The following is a 20,729-nucleotide window of genomic DNA, read 5'->3' as shown; positions in this document are numbered from 1 at the left end:
GGCTGATTGGGTCCTTAAAAATGGGTAGCTCTCAATGAGCAAGGCGCGGCAAAGAACTACACTAAAGAAAGCAGCTGGGCAAAATAAGGCCCGGGACCCCTGAAAACGCCCTGCTCAGGAGTTCGTGAAAGGTCAGCGCTGTCTGTCCACGCGGTGCTAAAGCGGACACGCACGATGAGCTCATTCCGCCGAGCGGCCCGGGCGAGCGGCCCGGGCGCCCAGTAGAGGGCGCTGTAAGCCTGGGCGCCCTGGTTCCGGGAGACGGGGCCGCGGAGGCGGCGCGTCCTCCCGGCCGGGGGCGGGGCCGCCGCGGTCACGTGACCCTCACTCATGGCGGCGGCGGCGGCGGCGGCAGCGCTGGCGGCGCTCGGCGGCCGGAGCCGGATCCTGTAGCCGGGGTGTGGAGTCGCGTCAGTCCGTCCCTCCTTCGGCCCCCTCTCTCGTCTTCCGGAGTGTGGCTGGCGGAGCCGGGATGGCGGAGCGAGGCCTGGAGCCCTCGCCGGCCGCGGTGGCGGCGCTGCCGCCCGAAGTGCGGGCGCAGCTGGCGGAGCTGGAGCTGGAGCTCTCGGAGGGTAGGAGCCGGGCGGGGGGTGCGCGCGCCTCGGGCGCCCCGCGGATCCCGGGGGAGTCGGAGTCCGGGGAGCCGGTCACCCGCTGCCGCGCGCCCTGGTGGCGGAGCGGCTAGTGGGGAGCGGAGTGCAGGAAATCTGGCCCTCGCTCTGAGGGGTGGTCGGAATTCCCCGCTGCCCCCCGCTTGAGGTGGGTTTCCGTGCCGTTCATTGTTTTCTCGGGGGGGGGGGCCGGGGTCCTCCCCAGGCCCGGGCTGCCTCTGCGCTCCCTGCCCCCCAGCCCGAGACAAAGCTGCGCCCGCCGGGCGTCTGGGCTGGGTGGGGGTGAGGGCTGCCCGTCGGGTGGCTGACAGCTCTCTGCTTTCCCCCAGGCTTTTGAGGGGAGGGCCTGTCTCTCGTGCCCCCCCCGCCCTGAAAAGAAAGAAAGGGAAAGACACATGGGAAGCCCGCAGCGTTCCTTCCCCCTCTCCTAACAATGCGGGCTGCCTCCCGAGTGACAGGAGTGGGACCGGAGCGGGGTGAAGCCATTGAGGGTCACCGGGAGATGAGGGGCCGCGGCGCTGACCCAGAGAGAAGCAGCACAGCCGTGCCCCCGGCACGACCCCCTTTGTCGGAAGGGCTTTCCCCCGGGGGCCCGGGTTCGGGCTGTGCGTCCCGCATCCGATTCCCCTCAGAGCCTTGGCGGGGGCGGGGGCGGGGGCGAGGTGGCTGCGGGTTCGATGCCAATCCGGCCAGGCACCTCTTTCTTGTGACAATGGTGTGGCACAAGGAGGGAAGGAGGGTTGAATTTATTTGGGAAGATGACAGGAATGGGCTAAAATCAAGCCACGGCCGTTAGAGAAGTCCGTTGGAGGACAATGAGAGAAACCCAGTGCGCCGTTGTGGGCCTGTCGCTTGCTCGGCGCGGCGGCGCGCCGTTCTCTGTAAAGTTCCTGTTTTCATCCCGGGCGGCCTCGCAGACAAAAGCAGCATTTTCTTTCTCCAAGCTGGCTCGCTGTGCTTTCGCGGTCCCCTCAAGAGTTGCGTATTCGCATTGAGGTCCTTGCCAGAGGTCCTTGTTTCTGGCAGTTTTCAAGTGGATTAAAAATTGCTGATTGGAAAGGAAGATGGGGACAGGTTCCCAAGGGAGTGCTGACTTTTTATTTACTGTTCAAGGTAGTATAGGTGTCTCACCGCCTCACACCGCCTCACCCCCCCCCCCCCCCCCCCCGCTCCCTCTAAAGTGGAAAACCAGAATATTACAAACCCAGTCAGGCATTGAAGAAAATAATTTTTTAATAACCCTTTCAGATTTGTTCCTATGTAGAGGGAGGTGCTCTTTTTGCATACACTTAATTACCAATGTATTATTTTTCAATTAATCATCTGGGAAGTTATTCTTGGGCCAGCCCCCAGAATCACTGGTGGTAGGTGAGTTGGCTGATGGGAAGGTCATAATCCTTGGGATGGTCACCAGGTGAAATGGTCACCAGGTGGATCCAGTTGCAGGCTTGCATGGTTGAGCCTGTGGTTTGTCAGAACTGTAATTTTTCTGTAAAGTGTGTCCCCCCGAAAGGAGGGGACTTTTGCCTCACCATTGGTTCTGCCTCTCAAGATAGCTTTCTGTCCCCAGACTACAGCTTCGCCATTGAACCTGGGATGACTTGCATTCAAATCTGACTTTAGAACAGTTTTGCTTTGCAGCAGCAAACCAGCTAGCTTTGATTTGCTAATAAGAGAGCGCTGTGGCTGACGGCTGCGTCAGGGCTAGATTAAAAATAGGAGTTGATTGCTTTTGCACAGAGAGGGAAATCCTGGAAGCACCCTTTCTTGCTTTAGCTGCTTCCAGCTGATTGTTGTTTACGTTTCTGGGGGTTTCTAGAGAAGATTCAGAGGAACTATTTCTAGGACTCGCAACTGATTAGCTCACCTTTCTCTCCTTCCAAAACCGTGAAACTCTTTTAAGCTGTGAATGCTGAGGCTTTAACACTTGAAGGCTAAGTGCACGATTTGCCTTTCCAGTGCATGGTTGTTTGGGCTGACTTCGTTCGATTTTGCAGCTTCTAGGGTTTTTAGTACATCACCCTGTACTCTACCCCATGGACTCTGTTAGCAGTGCTGAAGACTCAGTGAAAGGCAGCTCAATCTTGGGTTCTGCAGTGTCAGTATTTGGCCATCTGTCTGTCTGACTCTTTGATTCAAGTACACCGGGTGCTTGACTGGAGAAATAGGTGGACAAATGATTAAGATGCAAGTGATGGAGAAACAGTTTAACAGCCCCCAAATCTATTAAACCTAGGTCTTAGCATACGACTCCAGCATATTTTGAACTGACTTTTTAAAAACAGAGATGTTTTCTCTGCCCCCTTTCCCCAATTTTTTTTTCCATCTGAAAAAAGTCCTTTAAACTATGTGCTTATCATGCCTTGCTGTCCCTGATACATTTTCTCCTTTCTCCATTTTAGTCCTGTTTCTTAGTGCAGGCTGCAGTGGGTCCTAAGCTGCGCACTGTTGGGTCGTTTGCTTTATGCTTGTCTGTGTTTGCAGCTGCAGGCTTTGGTCCTAAGACGGGCCAACTCTGGGCTCGAAATGCAGGATCGTGTTTTCATCAGGCCGTTTGCCGCAGCGCAGTGTTGCAGAGTGCTTGTGCTGTGCCCAGTGTTTCAGGCAGGTGACAGTGGACTCAGTGGTTGGGGCAGGCTGCTCCTGCGCCAAACAGACCAGCCTGCCCCCTCCCAGGGAAGCGGCTAGAAACGGAATTTGCATATCAGCATGGGTTTTTCTGTGCATCCCTCCCCCCCTCCTATAGATGAGTAGGTTTCTGCCAGTATTCCCAGGCTTGTTTTTCTTATTCTCATGATCCACAGGTCTTAGGATTCTGTCACTACTAGTCTTAGCATTATACGTTGGGCAATAGGTTTTTGTTGTCTGAATTTTGTTATTCAGAGCCTTCTGACTTTGTTTGACTTTGACTTTTTTGTTTTTCAATTCTTATGAGAATTGTTTGCGTCTGTCCGACTATAGATTGTGTAACGATCTTCCTTATACACGAAGTTACAACTTCATGATCCAATAGAGCAGGTGTTATCATCATCATCATCATCATCATCACTACTCCCCACTGACATCCCCCTCGATACACACATCTTTGCTCTTTGGAGTTTAATAGAAGGGAAAAAGGAAAAACGTGGGCTCAGAAAGGTTAAGTGTTTTATCTAAACTACATCTCTAATAAGTATTATTATCCTAGGTGGGCCTGTAATTGTGGTATCTGTTAGCATGGAATGACTTAAATGTCTGTACTGTTATTGCACAAGTGATGAACTCATTTTTACTCTGAGGCAGTGCTTCCAAACAGTTGTGTGCCACAAGTCCAAAGAGTATTCTGGCGCCGCCTCCTGAAATGGCTTTCAAATCCGTTTTTCAGCCTTCCAGCTCAGCAGGCATTTGCCCACGTTTACTTTGCATGTCATGGCTGCTGACTGCAAGGTCAGCAGTTCGAAACTACCAGCCGCTCTTTGGGAGACAGATGAGGCTTTCTACTGTAAAGAGTTAGCATTGACTGGATGGCAATGAGTGTGGTTTTTTTGGTGTGCTTGGGAAGAAAGATGAGGCTTTTTGCTCTTGGTCAACATTTATAACCTTGGTGCCCTCTGAGGGGCAGTTCTGTTCTGTCCTGTTGGGTGACTGTGGGGGTGGCATGGGCACTCTGGCTGGGAGTTCAGGGAGAGAGTGCTGGGGGCTGCAGAGCGGAGCAGCTTTCCAGGAGCCCCGGTCTGGTAGGGAAAGCAAGCCTGACAATGGTGATGTACCATGGCTGCCTCCCAAGGAAGGAGGAAGCGTGATTTGCTTTGTCTTGTCATGGAGCAGGCCGGCAGGGCCCTGTCAATAAAACCCTGGTGAGTGGCTGGTGGAGCAGGCTGTGGGTTAAGCAGGGCCAAGGACGTGAAGCCATAGCCTCTGTGGCGTGTCAGGAGAGGCCCAGTGTCTGGGTGTCTGTGCACAGACCAACGATGACAACTGGAAAGGTATTTAAGATGCAATAATACTTACAGGAAGGGAGCCTCCCTTTTCTTGTTTGAACACTTCTCTGAGCACAATTGCAACAAACACCGTCACATCCTCCCTTTCTCCCGTCCATTTCATCACAGGGCTGGGCAGTCCCTGGAGGGGAGCACCGGGTCCCCCTGGAAGGTAGAGGGGTGGTGGCGGTCGGTGCCATTGAGTCGGCCCCAACTCCCCACAGACAACAGCACAGAACCTTGCCCGCCTCCGGGCCGTCCTCACAACCTGATGAACTCATTGTTCAGCCAACGGGTCACTCCGGCTCCGTGAGCGCCCTCCTCCGCTTTGCTGACCTTCTACTGTAGCAAGCACGATTTCCCGGGAGTCGAAGGGAGTTCTCTATGAGAGGGGAAGAGTTGAAGAGGAAAAAAACCCCCAAAGTCACTGGCATTGAGTCAGTTCTGACTCATAGTGACTCTGTAGGACGGGCGAACTGAGCCGTGGGTTTCTGAGACTGTTGCTCTTTATGGGAGTAGAAAGCCTCGTCTTTCTCCGGAGCAGCTAGTTCAGTTAGCAGCCCGACACGTAGCGCACTGAGCCACCGGGGCTCCTGGAAGAGGAGAAAAGAGGGTCCTCTGATTTGTGCAAAGATACTGGACCAAGGTTGGATTTTGGTCTCAGAAATGAGCTGAGAATGAACCCACTCCAAAACTGGCAAATCACTAAATTGCTCATCCTCTGTCTCTAATGAGGAACTGGGGTGGTGCTGTGCTAAACACAACGCCAGTGCTTCACACTCACCAGTCCCTCCTTGGGAGAAAGCTGAGACTTTCCTATGAAGGCTTATAGTCATGGAAACTACATACAGGGCCATTATGCATCAACAGTGACTTGATGGCCTTGAGTTTGGTTACCTTTAATGGGAAATTGGGTCAAAACAACCCCCTCCCCCCAGTAAAAAACAAAACAAAAGACGAAAATCCACATGCGGTGTCCATTCCCTCCAAGTCCTTCATCTTTATAGCAGTGGTAGGCTACAGCGTTCTCCCTGGAGAGGCTGGTGGATTTGAACCGCTGACCTTTCAGTTAGCAGGGGAGTGCTTTAAACACTGTGTCACTATAGCTCCTTGAAATTGACCACTTCCCCTCCAAAATACCAGGGGGCTTCAAAAGGTTTGTGGAAAAATATTAAATCTTCCCCCTTTTCCCATCCCCTTTTTGAAGCCCCCGTTAACGTCATATAGATTCATGGGATAGCCCCTTCTCAGAAAGTCACAGGCAGGCATCTCGAGAGCACTTACAATATTAATGCCAGGACTATTGAGGAAAGAGATTGTGTGGAGTTTTAAGTAAACCCCAAACAAATTCCAAACTCACTGCCATCCAGTCAATGCGGACTCAGCGACCCCCTGTGGGTTTCCAAGACTAACCGTTTATGGGATTAGAAAGCCCAGTGTTTCTCCTTTGGAGCTGCTTGGTGGTTTTGAATTGCCGACCATGAGGTTCACAGCCCAACTCGAAGTCACTACACTGATGTTTCCCAAAGTGGATGGTACTGGCCCCTGGAGGCACTAGACCGACCTCGGAGATGGGCTGCAGAGGCAGACCCCTCCACCTTACCCCTGGAGTATAGGCTAGAGTATAAACGTTTTTCATTGCCAGGGAGGTGCTGAGTCATTGTTTTGTGAGTAGGCCAAGTGTGGGAACCTCTGGCTAAGACGTTAAAGTGTTAAGAGGTAGATCTCTTAGGCTCCAAATGACACCCTGATCTACACTGGTTCGTTGGGTGAGCTTGTGGTGGCACAAATGGTTTGCACTCAACTGCAAATCCAAGGTTGGTGATACATAGCAACCTTGGTCCCTATGTAGAGGGACCAAGGAACCAAGGCCCAGAGGTCTCTCAGCCAAGGAAGCCTTATGGCGCAGTTCTGTTTTATGACCTGGAGTTGCCAAGACAGGGAATCAGTTCACTAAAGCATACCCCTCCTGGGAGGCCCTGGATGCTGCCAACCACCAGGTCCTCACCTGCTGGTGAAAAGGTGTGTGTGAGGGGGATGACAGGAAGGTCGTCTACTTCTGCAAGGCCACTGCCATTGAAGACCACAGAGCACAGCTCCACCTTGACACGTGCTGTCACCATGAGTTGGTGTTGGATCCACAATGGCCCCTGGTCTTGCTTTGCTTTTGAACATCCTTGCATTGAACTCCCATTTGGGGCTGGCTGGCAGGCACTCCGGTGGCAGTTTGGGTTATTTGTTCGGGCTGTTAGGTTAGCAGTCTGAAACCATCAGCTGCTCCAAGGGAGAAAAGGGAGGTTCTTGACTTCCGTTTTCAGTTGGCAGCTGACAGAGGCAGTTTTACCCTGTTCGACGGGGTCACAGAGTGGACTCAGGGGCAGTGAGTGTGGTTTTTGGTGTCAGGGCCTGTGGCATTGTTCCTTGGAAAGCTCTTGTCATGGCAACGTGTCTTCCTTCTCTGGGGATTTCTGTCTTGTAGGCTACTTGGAGTCAAGTGTAGAAATGCTGGTGATGCTCTTTTGAAGGCAGAACTATTGTGACTATGAAATTAGAGTGATTCTAACCTGGGGTTTCTTTTTGTGTGTCATGAGAGGGGGGGAGGTTGGTCACTGGGTTTGAGGGTGATCCCAGAAGAGAAGGGGTAGACTCATTCCTTGGAAGGCTGGGTTATGGGTAGGGTGGCGGAGGAGAGCTTCAGGGAAAGATACCATCTTTTCACATACTTGAGTTTCAAGTCAAGCCTCTAAGTGCATGACTTGTTTGGATACCCTAGTTCTGGTGTGCATTTTGAAAAGTCAGTCTTACAGTTTTACACGTCTTGGAATAAAATCATTATTAATCTTTAAACTTGTGGCCCAGTCTCTTGTGGCTGTCACTCTCTTCCAGTGTTCTGCTTAGCACCTCCCCAGTGTTCATTTTAGCAAAGGTTGGAAGCTTTGATGATTGGCTAACGAAGGCTGGTCCGCTATCTTCTGTAATCACTGCAGGTCATTCCAAAAAATTAGAAAAACACTGCCATCGAGTTGATTCCATTCATCGTGCCACTGTAGGACCGGGTAGAACTGCCCCTGTGGGTTTCCGAGGCTGTAACTCTGAGGCTGTAACTCTAATGCGGCAGAAAGCCTCATCTTTCCCGAGAGGAGTGGCTGGTGGACTTGAATCACTAACCTTGCTCCATGCGCTTTAAAATGGGACAGCAGGAGGAGACCCGAATAGAGGGTGTGGTATGCAAGGAGCACTCAGTGTGTGTGATTTTTATGACTTCTGGTGGTGAACGAATGCAGTTGGCTGTTTTTAATATCTTATAGAAGATGGTTATGTATGAGTTGATGAATGGAATCAGTTGTTTGTGTGTGTTTTAAAAGGCTCGACTCCTCTATCAGTTGTACTTGTTGGCACCCTGCACTCTTAGTTCAACACATGTTGGGTACTGGAAGCAGTTGATGAGAGCAGAAACTAGTGGCTGGTTTGTTTTATGCAGACATCTGGTCTATGTACATTTATTTCTGAGCCTGTGGATTCAGGCAGAATGGTTTGGAAGTTTAAACCTGCCTTCCCAGACTCACACATCGAAGAGGCACATGTGGGTACTTGGAACCTTCCAATGGTATCTGATCCTTCCTGTGTTTAGTTTCTGGAGCCCTAGTGGCACAGAGGTTATGTTCTTGACTGCAAGTGACTGCAAACCGCAAGGTGGGCGGTTCAAACCCACCAGCTGCTCTGCTGGAGAAAGCGGGAAACACTGTGCTTCTTAAAGATTACAGTCTTGCAAACCTGTGGAACAGTTATGCTGTGCCCTAGAGGGTCACTGTAGGAGCACAGGAAGTGTAACAGTTATACATTGGGCTGTTAACTGCAAGGTTAGTAGTTCGAAACCACCGCGGCTCTGCAGGAGAAAGACAAGGCTTTCTACTTCCATAAACGGTTACAGCCTTGGAAGCTCACCGGGGCAGTTGTTTTACCCTGTCCTATAAGGTTGCTATGAGTTGGAATTGACTTTATGGCAGTGAGTTTCAGAGTTTTGAAGAGTCACAGTGAGTTGAAATTTGACTTGAATGGCAGTGGGCAGTGGGTGATTGTTGGTGTGATGGCAGTGAGCAGTGGGTTATCCTTGGTGCCCCTTCGTCCTCAGTGAATTGGCCCTTTTCGGTTCCTCCTTGAGAGCTGCCTTGTGCCCTATCTTTGCATTACATTTACCACCAGCATTGTTTAGACTTTTGTCTCCAGACCTGACTGGTTGGGTTTTAGTTTCCCATCAGCTCTAGAGCTTTTATCTTTAAAAAATAATTAAAATAATTACTCTTTATCTAAAGCCTGTACTAAATCTAAGGTCCAGCGTCATTAATTGTCCTGAAATTCTAAGTTTTTCAAAAACAGGGATCGTCTCCTCCGTGTTCTATGTGACCTTAGGTTCTAAGTTAGCGCTCTGCAGGCATCCTGCAGTCCAGGCGTCCTCAAACTACTGCCCCGCGGGCCACATGCGGCCCGCCGAGGACATTTATCCGGCCCACCGGGTGTGTTTGCCCTGTTGTTTTTTTACTTCAAAATAAGATATGTGCAGTGTACATAGGAATTTGTTTATAGTTTTTTTTAAAAACTGTAATCCGGCCCTCCTAACGGGTCTGAGGGACAGTGAACTGGCCCCCTATTTAAAAAGTTTGAGGACCCCTGCTGTAGTCCATCACACAGTCTTAGAGATTTCCACATCCTTGTGCTTCAAATAAGTGCGAAGTATTCCAGCAGACCCTGGGTGGCACCGGACTAAGGCCAGAAAGGTTTGCCAGTTCAAACCCACACCCAGAGGCATCTAGGAAGGCAGGTTCTGGAAGGTCGCCGCTTTGGAAACCCTATGGAGGTGCTGGGCATACAGGGAGTCAGCTAACAACAACGACTATGACAACACATGATGCCATTCAGTGTAGATGCTCTCTGATGAACAGGACAGGCCTCCGAGTCCCTCTCTTTGGAATCCCAGAGTATCCCAGCTGACAGATGCCATCTTTGGATGCGTGGGTTGGCTTCAGCTGCCCAGGAAACACTATGAAAGTGCCTGCAGACTCGTGTGTGTGTCTTTGTCGGGAGCCTGTGAGTGTACAGCTTTCACCCGTTTTCCCAGTGGCCTATAAAGCCAAGTTACAAACCAAGCTGACAAGAGTACCGTGTTCTTTCTCATTAGCTCTTAAAGCCAACCCCCCTAAGCTTCGCTCCGTAGCACTCCTAGACTTACTTATCTGTCTGTTCCCACCCGTATCTCCTTTCCTCTTTCTCTGCCCCCTCCTGTCCTGACAGTCTTCTCGGCTCCACTCCTTCCGCACTCTTCTGGGAGCTTGAGCTCTGCCTTGATCGATTGATCTGTTCATTCAGTCTTCTTGCCTTTGTTCTCTTTTCTCATCCTCAGCCTCTCACTGGACCCTTAGATCTTGGCTCCTTCCCTTCAGCCTTGAACTATGCTCGGGTCGCTCTCATCTTTAGAAAACAAAATTAAACCTCCCCGACTAGCCTTCCTTGGGTCCACTGGCTCCCATGTGCGTCCATCCGTCCGTCCGTCTGTCTGCTCACTCTCTGGCTCTGTTGCTTGTCTCCTTGCCCTTTCTTAGCTGAGATCCTGGGCAGCCTCACTTCCATTTCCTGCCTCTCACTCTTTGCTGCCCTCACTCTCCAGGCTGGGCTTCCTGCCCCTGCAACGACTGGCTCCATGGTCACCATGTCAGACTGTAGTCTCTTTCTCTGGATGCTCTGGGCCATTGTCTGTAGGGGATTGCACTTCCTTGACTTGCCTGGCATTCCCTCCTGGCTCCCTCCCTGAGCCTTCTCATCTTCTATTGGGTTTCTTTGTTTCTCCCTTCCTCCTCAGCAGGGATGTCCCCCAGTCAGTCTCTGTCCTTCCTCTCACCTCAGCACACAGTGGCTGAGGAAGCTCATCCCTTTCCAGGACGTGCTATCCTGGCTGCACACGGATCCTAGCCTGTATCTCCAGCCACTATTCTCTGCTCTGGCCATCCCCCTGGGTGCCCCATTCTATCCCCCACTGTGGACCTCGAGCTCCTCCCCCTCCTTTTCCATCTTGGCATCCTGCCTTTTCATAGATAGTCCTCACTTCAGAATGTCTGTGTCCCACTACTTAAGCCAAAATAAATACAAGTGTGGGTCATTCTTAACTTATAATGGGTCACCAAGTCCTGTTGACTCTGTACTTCTCCGTTCTCACGGTGGTTATTTAGGCACTTTCCCCCCTCCTTGCTTAGATGGTGTGGAGCTGGTGTGCCTAGCTCCACTATCTTATTCCTCTAATCCAGCGGTTTTCAACCTTTCACAAGGGTCACCTGATTCATAACAGTAGCAAAGTGATAGTGATGAACATTAGCAAAGTGACAGTGATGAAGTAGCAATGAAAATAATGTTATGGTTGGGGGGTCACCACAACATGAGGAACTGTATGAAAGGGTCACAGCATTGGAAAGGTTGAGAACCACTGCTCTAATCCATCTTTACTATGTGGTGATGGAGTAATCTTTCCGAAACACAAATCAGTGCCCTTTCCCCTCTTGTAATGAACTTCTGCCCATCCACAGGATCTAACCCAAGCCTCCTCAGCGACTCCAAGGTCCAGTAAGTTTTGCTCAACCACTAAAGTCAAGGTTGGGGCCTCGATCCACCCAGCATCACCAAGGAAAGTCTGGTGATTGGCTTCTGCTTCTTTAAGATGACAGCCGAGAAAGCATGTGGAGCAGGCCTACTCTGCCATCCATGGGGTCACCATGAGCTGGTACCAACCAGGAGGCACAGTGGGGCTTTGTTGTTGTGCGTAGTAGACCCAGATCTACCTTCTTTGTTTGCTCCATTGCCTGCTCCGTCCATGCCGTTCTCTGCTCTCTAGCCGAGCAGGCTAAGTTGAGCTTGACTGCTATCTGGAAGCCATCTCACTTCCATGCCTTTGTACACATTGCCTCCCTCTGTAAGGCTCACTTCGCCTGCTCTCCCCTTTGCCTCCCTGGTTACTTTCAATTTCACTCACCGTCTTGGGAGAAGCCAGCCTTCTTTAAGCAGTTAAGACCTCTGTAAGTAACCAGCTTATATGTCAAGATCTCTGCCTAAGTAACCATCAATTGCCAAGTGCTTATTATGTCACAGGCCCTGTGCTTAAGACTAGCCATCCTGCTTGGCCAGTAAGTAGGTGGGGAGTCAGTAGCTACTATTATGAGAAGGGGCTGCCGAAGAGAGAACAATCTGGGTGGAATTACAGCTAGAGAGACCTTATCGCAACGTACTTTGGACAGGTTGCCAGGAGGGACCAGTCCCTGGGGAAGGACATCATGCTTGGTGAAGTAGAGGCTCACTGATAAGATGGATCGGCCCGGTGGTGTCACGATGGGCTCAGATTTGGAAGCCCTGGTGGGTCTGGCACTGGGCGGAGTTCAACTTGTCCTCCAGGGTCTCACTCTGTGCCGGCATCGACTTGATGGCAACAAGAACACGGTGCTTGTGAGGGAGCCTGGTGACACCGTGGTCAAGTGCTTGGCTGTTAGGTGAAAGGTTAGCAGTTTGAGCTCCCCAGCTGCTCCGTGGGACCATGGTGCGGGAGCCTTCTCCAAAGATTTGCAGCCTTGCATACCCTGGGGGGCAGCTCTCCTTTGCCCCTCAGGGTCTCCAGGAGTCAGAATCGACCTGAGTGAGGGCAGTGGGTAGGGTGGCACAGGTGGTCAGGGGTCAGCTGCTACGCTAGAACCTGCGCTCTGAATTCCATCTGGTACAGAAGAGGTTCACTTCTTCCTTTCAGACTAACTGCTGGCCAGCTGCGACCTCATTTGTTTTCCTTAAAAGAATAAAATTCTTTTATTGTTTTTAAGAATAAAATTCTTAAAAGGAAAAAAAAACTCTCTTTAAGACCATTTGTAAAGTGAAAGGTACTTTTATGTGCCTGTATTCTAATTTCCCTTCCTTGACTAGAGGTGGAGATGATGAGAAACTGAAAAGGGAAAACTCGCGAAGGAAATATTTCAGATGCTGCGCGGTCCTTCCCTAGGTGAAATTCCACAGCTGGACAGTCTTCACAGTCCCTGGGTAGAGGTACAGGGAGTCTTCGTGACCTAGTCGGTTGTACACTGAGCTGCTAACAAAGGCCACTGCTTCAAACAGTCACTCCCCAGGAGAAAGATGAAACGGCCTGCTCCCGTGAAGAGTCTTGGAAACCCACAGGGACAGTTCTCCCATGTCCTATAGGGTCACTTTGAGTTGGCATTAGATTGATGTCAGTGAAAGTTTTTAAAATCATTTTATTGAGGGCTCATTCAACTCTTATCACAATCCATCCATACATACATTGGGTCAAGCACAGATTTGTACATTTGTTGCCATCATCATTTTCAAAATATTTTCTTTCTACTGAGCCCTTGGTATCAGCTCCTCATTTTTCCTGCCCTTCCCCACCCTCCCTCCCTCATGAACCCTTGATAATTTATAAATTATTATTATTTTTATGTCTTACACTGACTGATGTCTCCTTTCACCCACCCCCCAGGAAGCGGGTTATAGGTAGATCATTGTGATGAGTTTCTCCTTTCTGGCCCCTCTTCCCCTTCCCCTCCTGGTATCGCTACTCTCATTATTGGTCCTGAGGGGTTTATCTGTCCTGGGTTCCCTGTTTCCAGCTCTTATCTGTATCTGTGTACATGTTCGGGTTTAGCCATATTTGTAAGGTAGAATTGGGATCATCATAGTGGGTGGGAGGGGAAGCATTAAGGAACTAGAGGAAAGTTGTGTGTTTCAATGGTGCTACACTGCACCCTGACTGGCTCATCTCTTCCTGTGACCCTTCTGTAAGGGGATGTCCAGTTGCCTACAGATGGGTCTCCACTCTGCACTCCTCCTCATTCGCAATGATAGAATATTTTGTCCTGGGTCTTTTAAAGTTTTTGTTTTAAAGGTATTTTTTAACTACCTGTACTTTAATTGCCTTTTCTCAGCGACATTTCTTATTTTGTGGCATGATGCTTTAGAATCCCGTATTTCCAGACTGATGCTGTTGTTTGAGGGACAAATGAAAACTTCTGTTTTTATTGTATCGCTTTCAGTCCTCTGGACTACATTGTCTTAGGCTATTCATAGACGGGACTTGTGGATTTTACCTCAGGTCAGCAAGAATGAACGATAGGGCTCTGATGCCCCTCTGAAAAAATTGAACCCAGCTTGAATTTAGGTAGAAGCTCCAGCTGGTTTCTTGTTTAGTCAGTCTGTGACCAAGACAAGCACCCTGACTCAAAATGCCTGAGTTGTTGTTATTAACTCTACGGAACTTCCTCTCTGGCCTAGGGAAACTTTCATGTTTAATTTGAACTGGTAGAAAAAGCATGGGTATGCATTTTCCTCCCAGAGGTCTTTGCTTGTGTTCCTGTAAGGAGAAGTACTAGAAGATGGACTTCCTGTTCGCAAACTTCCCCATTTGGTTGCTCCTCTGAGCTTGGATTTCAAGTGCTAGCCTGTATGAAAGCTATCTCCCTCCCCCCCACCTCAGTTAATGTAAGAGTTAGGGAATCTCCTTTTGTAAATATACTCACACCTCCCTGAGTAAGCTGCTTGAATGCTGCACCTCGCTCTGAACCCAAGTGCCTTTCGGGGCTCGTTTAACCACTGAGCAGATCTAGACCTTCACCAGCCTCCCTCTCGCTCGTCTCCTTTCCCGGCTCTGACTGACTTTGCTGCAGTCCGGGCTGGCTCCTCAGGCTTTCTCCTGCCAGAGGTAGGCTCGTTCATGACCTCTGTGGCTTGACAGTGTGTATTTTCTTTGCCAGGACTGCCTTTTGCCCCGTTAAAATCCTACCCATCTTTCAAGCCTCGACTGGTGTCTGCTTCATCACGAAACCAGCTGACTGCTCTAGTTTACATTAATCTCTTCTATCTTTAGCCCGCTGGTCTGTTCACTAAGGCAGTTTAACACTTCACTGACCTCTTTGCCTTTGTGCCATTTCTATATTGTTTGCCTCCGCACTGTAGCTTTTAAGTTTCTTGTGAGTGCAATCGGAGCCCTGGTGGTTAAACGTTGGACTGCCAGCTGCACGGTCAGCTGTTTGAAGCCACCAGCCACTCCTCAGGAGAAAGATGGGGCTTTCTACTCTGTAACAAGTTCCAGTCTCCCAAACTCACCCGGAGCACTGTGAGTCGGCATTGAGTGTCACGATAAGATTGCCTACGCGCTCCAGGTCCCTACCGAGTTGTGGAATGTATCAATAGAACAATAATTATAAAGGTTTGGTGTATATATATATATATATATGTGTGTATATATATATATGCAAGGGCCACCAAGAGGGTTAGAGGTGTGTAGAAAGAAGGCAGATCTCTTCAAGACAGATCAAGAAATATATAGAAACATCTAGCAATGGCTTCAGTAAGTGTTGGAGTTTAAAAATGGAGCCCTGGTGGCCTAGTGGGTCTGTATTTAGTGGGTAACTACAAGACCTGAGGTTCAAACTCACCAGCCACCCCTCGGGGAAAGGCTCTGCAGTCTGCTCCACAAAGATGGACCGTTGTGGAAACCCAAAGGGGCAGAGGCAATGCACTGAGTCAAACTGGACTCAATGGCCGTAGACTTGGGGCCTGGGATTTAGAAGAGACTGATTTGTATAACTGCCTTTTCAGCATTTTCATTCGTCTTTTCAATTTTTCGCTGGAATGATAAAGTCACCTTTCAGTGATCTCTTTTGAAACAATCCAGGGAGGATGACAGTTTTACCACATCTCTGCTGACTTCTCTTTTGAACTCAGTTCACGCAGAAGAACAGCGGCATTTGGAACACCAGCAACAGAGGGAACTTTCAGAGACCTGGAGGACAGGCCCAGGGAATCTAAAAATGCAAATCACAGTATGAAGAGAAATAAGTAATAAGAAAAGAAAAATTACCTGACCTGAAAAATGAATGAAAATTGTAAAATACCACAGATCGAATGAGCTGTGTGTTCTTGGCAAGACCAATGAGAAAAGGCACGAGCCTGGGCATTGCCTGGTGAAGTCCTTGACAAAATAAAATATCTTACAGGCTCCTAGAAATGTAAAGCGAAAACAGCCACAACCACAAGGCAGAATGTTGTCATTTGCAATATTAGAACTTTGATGATGGTTGGGAAAGATTTTGTCTCCTCCCACCCCCAAATCTACAGGTAGTCTAGAAATTATTCACCTTGCAGGGAAATGACAGTTCCCGGTGAATGCCCCAAGGTGGCTATCACCCAGAGGCTGAGACCTCCATCTGAGTAACAGACTAACCAGCCAGGTTTGCCACACCAGTGGCTTTTGAGCCGGTGGCTAGCTCATGGGACTCCATGTATTCGGAGTAGAAGTGTGCTCCACAGGGCTTTCAATGGCTGACTATTCTGAAGCAGATCACCAGGACTTTCTTCCACAGTACCTCTGGGTGGACTTGAACCTCCGACCTTTTGGCTAACAGTTGAACTGTATGCATCACTTGATATGAAAGAGACCCTGAAACAGGATAAGAGAGGAAAATGATGGGGAGTGGCCTTTCAAATCCCCATAATTAATTATATAGATGGAGAATGATAATAAACTCAAAACATAATTACCCAGTACCCAAACCAACCCACTTCCTTCAATTCCAATCCACAGTTACCTTATAGAGCGGAGTAGAACTTCTCCATCAGGCTTCTGAGACCAGACATCTATGCGGGAACTGACAGTCTAATTTTTCTCCCAAGGAGCGGCTGGTGGGTTTGAATCACCAATTGTGTGGTTAGCACCATCAGGACCTTAAATGATAAGTAAGGATCCTTGAAACAGAAAATATGTACTGTAAGGACAGCCAAGAAGTGTAGTGTGAGGGTAAGTCCAGTGTAATATATATTACCTGGTAAAAATTAAATGGAGAAAAAGTATGACTAGGGATAGAGAATTCTAGGTAGGGTCTCACACTGCTGTCAAGCAGATGCTGACTCATAGCGACCCTATAAGACAGGGTAGAACTGCCCTTATGGGTTTTTGAGACTGTAACTCTTTACGGGAGTAGAAAGCCTCATCTATCTATCAAGGAGTGGCTGGTGGTTTCAAACTGCTGACCTTGTGGTTAGCAGCCCAATGTATAACTCACTATATAACCAGGACTTCTGGGGTATGGTAGTGGGTTTAATCCTGGAGAAGAGAAATTGGCAGATGATGAAGCCTGTTTTTGCTTCCTTTCATGCCTCGGTTGCCTGCCTTACTTTTCCTCTGCCTGGCAGTTCTTCCTGTGCCTCCTTTCTGTCTCGGCTCCATATAGTCGCCGTCTCAGAAATGCCTTCCTTGACCAGACAGGTAAAATCAGCAATTCCTCAACACACTTTTACCTTTGTGTCCACCCCCTCTCCCCAATTAATGATTACCACTGACTCAGTCTTGCTTCATATTCCTATTTCCCCCCTGGATTCTTCCATGGTACAGTGTCAGCCCTGTAAATGCATAGACAGAGGCCTGGCTTCTTGTTCCCATTGTGACCCCGGTGCCCAGAGGAGACCAGTAGCGAACACTTGTCTAGTGAGCAAGGCATCTTGCAGGGAGAAGATCCCTGGAGGAGTCCTTAGAATGGCGGTTCTCAACCTGTGGGTCACGACCCCTTTGGGATTGAAACCGCTTTCACAGGGGTCGCCTGATTCATAACAGCAAAATGACAGTGATGAAATAGCAATGAAAATAATGCTATGGTTGTGGGGGTGGTGTCACCACCACCTGAGGAAGTGTATGAAAGGGTCATGGCTGAGGAAGGTTGAGAACTCCTGCCTTAGAGGGAGACAGTTTTAAAGAGTAAAGATGTTGTGGGAGGGGGCAGGGAGCACTAGAGCTGCTGGTGATTACACAACTCGTTTTAAAAGTGATTTAGCCATGGGAAAAGAAAGAAAAAGGAAAAAAAAGAAAATGTTCTAAAATTGATTGTGGTAATGGCTGTGCAACTCTTCTTGATATTATTGAATTATGTGATCTGTGGGTTAAGTGCCAATAAAACTGATAAAAACAGATGAGTGAAGACGCACAGGCTAGGTCCGAGCACCTCTGCCTGGAAGGAAAGGGACAGTGGTAGAAAGTGCCACTCAGACGCCTGTGATGATGCTTCCTGCCTCCTGCCATTTGGTTAGTTTAGGATGTTTGTTTTTCCTGTTTCCCTTCACCAGTTTATCAATGCCCTCTGGTTCTGCATGTGACTTTTACAGTTGGATGATATGTGACAACTTTCCATTTCATCAGCCTACCTAACTACTTAGCTTAATTCAATCTAGCTGATATTCATTATGCAAACATGGACAGAACACCCTGCACCAAACCTGCTCCCAGGCCCACTTCAGAGCTGGAGCCGCGCCACTTACTGGGGACGCACGCTTGCTTCTCCATGTTTGCTGTACTTTGCCCTGCGTGGTGGACTCCCTTTCTCCTCTCCCTGTGCGTCACCCACAGGAGCTTGTCTGAGACCTCCGTTAGCTGTGTGGGTTGTTCTGAGAGCAGACATTGTCACCGTCCTTCATTGTGGTTTAACTGGTTCCGGTGGTGAAAACTCAGTTCGTTCCCTGTGCCTGTCCTTGGATACATTATACCTTTGCCAAAAGTGGGGCAGCCGGAGAAGTAACCCATTTAGCTGTTTGGTAAATATTGGCTCTGCTGAACTAATAAGACCTTTGGTTGATTTATCTGGTATATGCAAACAGTGTTTTTTTGAAGTGGGCCAGCGAGTCCTCTCAGGCCATTCTTGGGCCACCCATAATCTGTGCAACTGAACCCACAGAACATTCAAGGTTCAGGTCCTATAGACTTTCTCTCAGTGCCTGTTTGAGGACCTGTGTCCAAGACAGTTCTCAAACACTAAGTTATTGTACATAGATAAATACAGCAGAATGCCAGGAACTTCATTTATTTAGGGTTTTGGATTACGCTGTGAATGACTTCATGTTTATCTTTGTTATTGAGAAATAGCACTTGTGAAACATCTTAATAGTTAAGATGATCCTGTTTTAGTAACGAATGGAAGCAATGTGATTAAGATGATTTAATGCAAATGAACAGGTCACCAGTGTCAGAAGAAGGAATATGTAAACTGTTCAGCATCCTGAACTTGATTTGAGTATCTTTTAACTGCTCTTTACAATTGTGGGGAAGAAATGCTTTTCATTGGAGGTGGGATTCTCCCCTCCTCCCAATCTGGAAAATGGCAGTCATAGATGTCACTGTATAGGATCGGTGTGAAGATAGTCAGCACAAGCCATGTGGTAGAGCCATTGGAACACCCGGTTGGTGACCACAGTAGGTACTGTATACATCTGTTGTGATACTAGTTGTTAAACTACCATCTGTGCAGACTATTGGGGTTAGTGAATTAAATGTTGAAATTGGGTTTATGGATCCAAATTTGGTTTCCAGACGGAACTAAAACAGGAAGATGATTCAAACCATGAGAATAAATAAGTTTTTCCAGGAAAGAATACTTGGGCAAGCCAAGAGAAGACTTGCAGGGCTGCCGACAATGGAGAGATCCCTAGGCCAAAAAAAGAACAACCCCCAAACCCAAACTCACTGCCATTGAGTTGACTTTTGACTCATGGCAGACCTATAGGACAGCGTAGCACTGCCCCTATGGGTTCTGAGACGGTAACTATTTACGGGAGTAGAAAGCCTGTCTTTTTTTCCCTTGGAGCAGCTGGTGGTTTCGAACGGCTGACCTTGCAGATAGCAGCCGAATGTGTAACCACTGCTACTGGGGGCTCCTCCAAAAAAAAAGAGAGAGAGAAAAGAAAATACTAGGGACATGGCTTGCAAAGACTAGAAAGAAGAGACTGCAGGTTTAGCAAGAAAACCAGAGAAGGAAAATGAGAGTTTGGGGACCCAGAAGACAAAGATCTAGGGTTGCTGTACACGAGTGGGTGAGTGAGTGAGTGAGTGAGTCAGCTACCTGCCAGCCGGGGAGTGAGTGTAAAGTGCATGTTCTGATGGGTTTGTCAGCTCTAGCCCCGTGGATGATCCATGACTCCAGTGGATGTGGTTTCGATGCAGCGTTGAGGGGCCCGAAGCCAGATTCCAGTGGGAATGAATGTGAGGAAATGGATGAATTTCAGAAATAAAGCAAAACTTTCAGTAAGTTTGACTTAGGTTAGGAGGGGCAGGATCTGGTGGTAGCTGTCTTTCCTTGTTTTTGAAGCAGTAGGCATGCAGCAAGTATCTTTATTACCTCATTACCTCGTTAGCGCCATGAGGGAGACATGAATGAGTCCTGAGGGCACCCACAGCAGAGAGGCAGCAGTGTACCTGGAGTATTCTGGGAAGTGGCATGTACCCTGACTTACACCCTGAAGTGGTATCAGAGGGCTCAAATTTAACTGTTGAATGGGTGTCTAGTGGGTAGACAGACCCGGGGGAGGAGAGTACCTTAAGTTTGGAGAAAGGCATGAATTTGTCAATTAGGCCATCAAGTGTGAAGAATCACAGTGATTTAATTACAACTAGAGAGTGAAATGCGAACTTAGTAAGCCTGGACAGGTGGGCCAGGCCAAGAACATCATTGACAGGTTGGGGAGGGGTGGGTTTCCCTGTGGCCATAAATCTTCAATTCTGCTCCAGTCCTTAGGTTCATGCTTAAAAAAATTTTTTTTTAATTGGGGGTCTGTACAACTCATCACAAACCACACATCCATCCATTGTGTCAAGCACATTTGTACATTTGTTGCCATCATAAATCTCAAAACATTTGCTTTCTACTTGAGCTTTGGTATCAGCTCCTCATCCCCCCCCCCAACGAACCCTTGATAATCTATAAATTATTATTATTTTGTCATGTCTTACACTTTCGACGTCTCCCTTCACCTACTTTTTTGTTGTCTGTCCCCCAAGGAGGGGGGTATATGTAGATCATTGTGATTGGTTGGTTCCCTCTTTCTCACCGAGTTTCCCCTTCCCCTCCAGGCATCGCTAATTTCATTGGTCCTAAGGGTTTATCTGTCCTGGATTCCCTGTGTTTCCAGCTCTGTTCTGTACCAGTGTACATCCTTTGGTCTAGCCAGATTTGTAAGGCAGAATTGGGATCATGATAGTGGGTGGGGAGGAAGCATTTAGGAATTAGAGGAAACTTGTATGTTTCATCCGTGCTATACTGCACCTTGACTAACTTGTCTCTTCCTTGTGACTCTTCTGTAAGGG

The 20,729-nt window shown here is 48.7% G+C and overlaps 1 protein-coding gene across 4 annotated transcripts in view; it reads left to right on the top strand.

Annotated features, from left to right (window-relative positions):
- The first annotated feature begins 339 nt into the window (after positions 1 to 339).
- DIP2B (disco interacting protein 2 homolog B) overlaps positions 340 to 20,729 on the top strand; it is a 226,851-nt gene continuing 206,461 nt past the window's right edge. For 2 of the 4 annotated variants that reach the window (XM_075551696.1, XM_075551694.1), the window contains exon 1: positions 340 to 572. In XM_075551696.1, coding sequence (XP_075407811.1) covers positions 473 to 572 — 100 coding nt within the window. In that variant the 5' untranslated portion in view covers positions 340 to 472. The remainder of the gene's footprint in view (positions 573 to 20,729) is intronic. The other 2 variants (XM_075551692.1, XM_075551693.1) reach the window with 2 other exon arrangements.

The sequence above is a fragment of the Tenrec ecaudatus genome, chromosome 6, assembly GCF_050624435.1.
Source record: "Tenrec ecaudatus isolate mTenEca1 chromosome 6, mTenEca1.hap1, whole genome shotgun sequence".
Taxonomy (NCBI): Eukaryota; Metazoa; Chordata; class Mammalia; order Afrosoricida; family Tenrecidae; genus Tenrec; species Tenrec ecaudatus.
The sequence above is the reverse complement of the archived record's forward strand: the minus strand, read 5'-3'. Positions and strand labels throughout refer to the sequence as shown.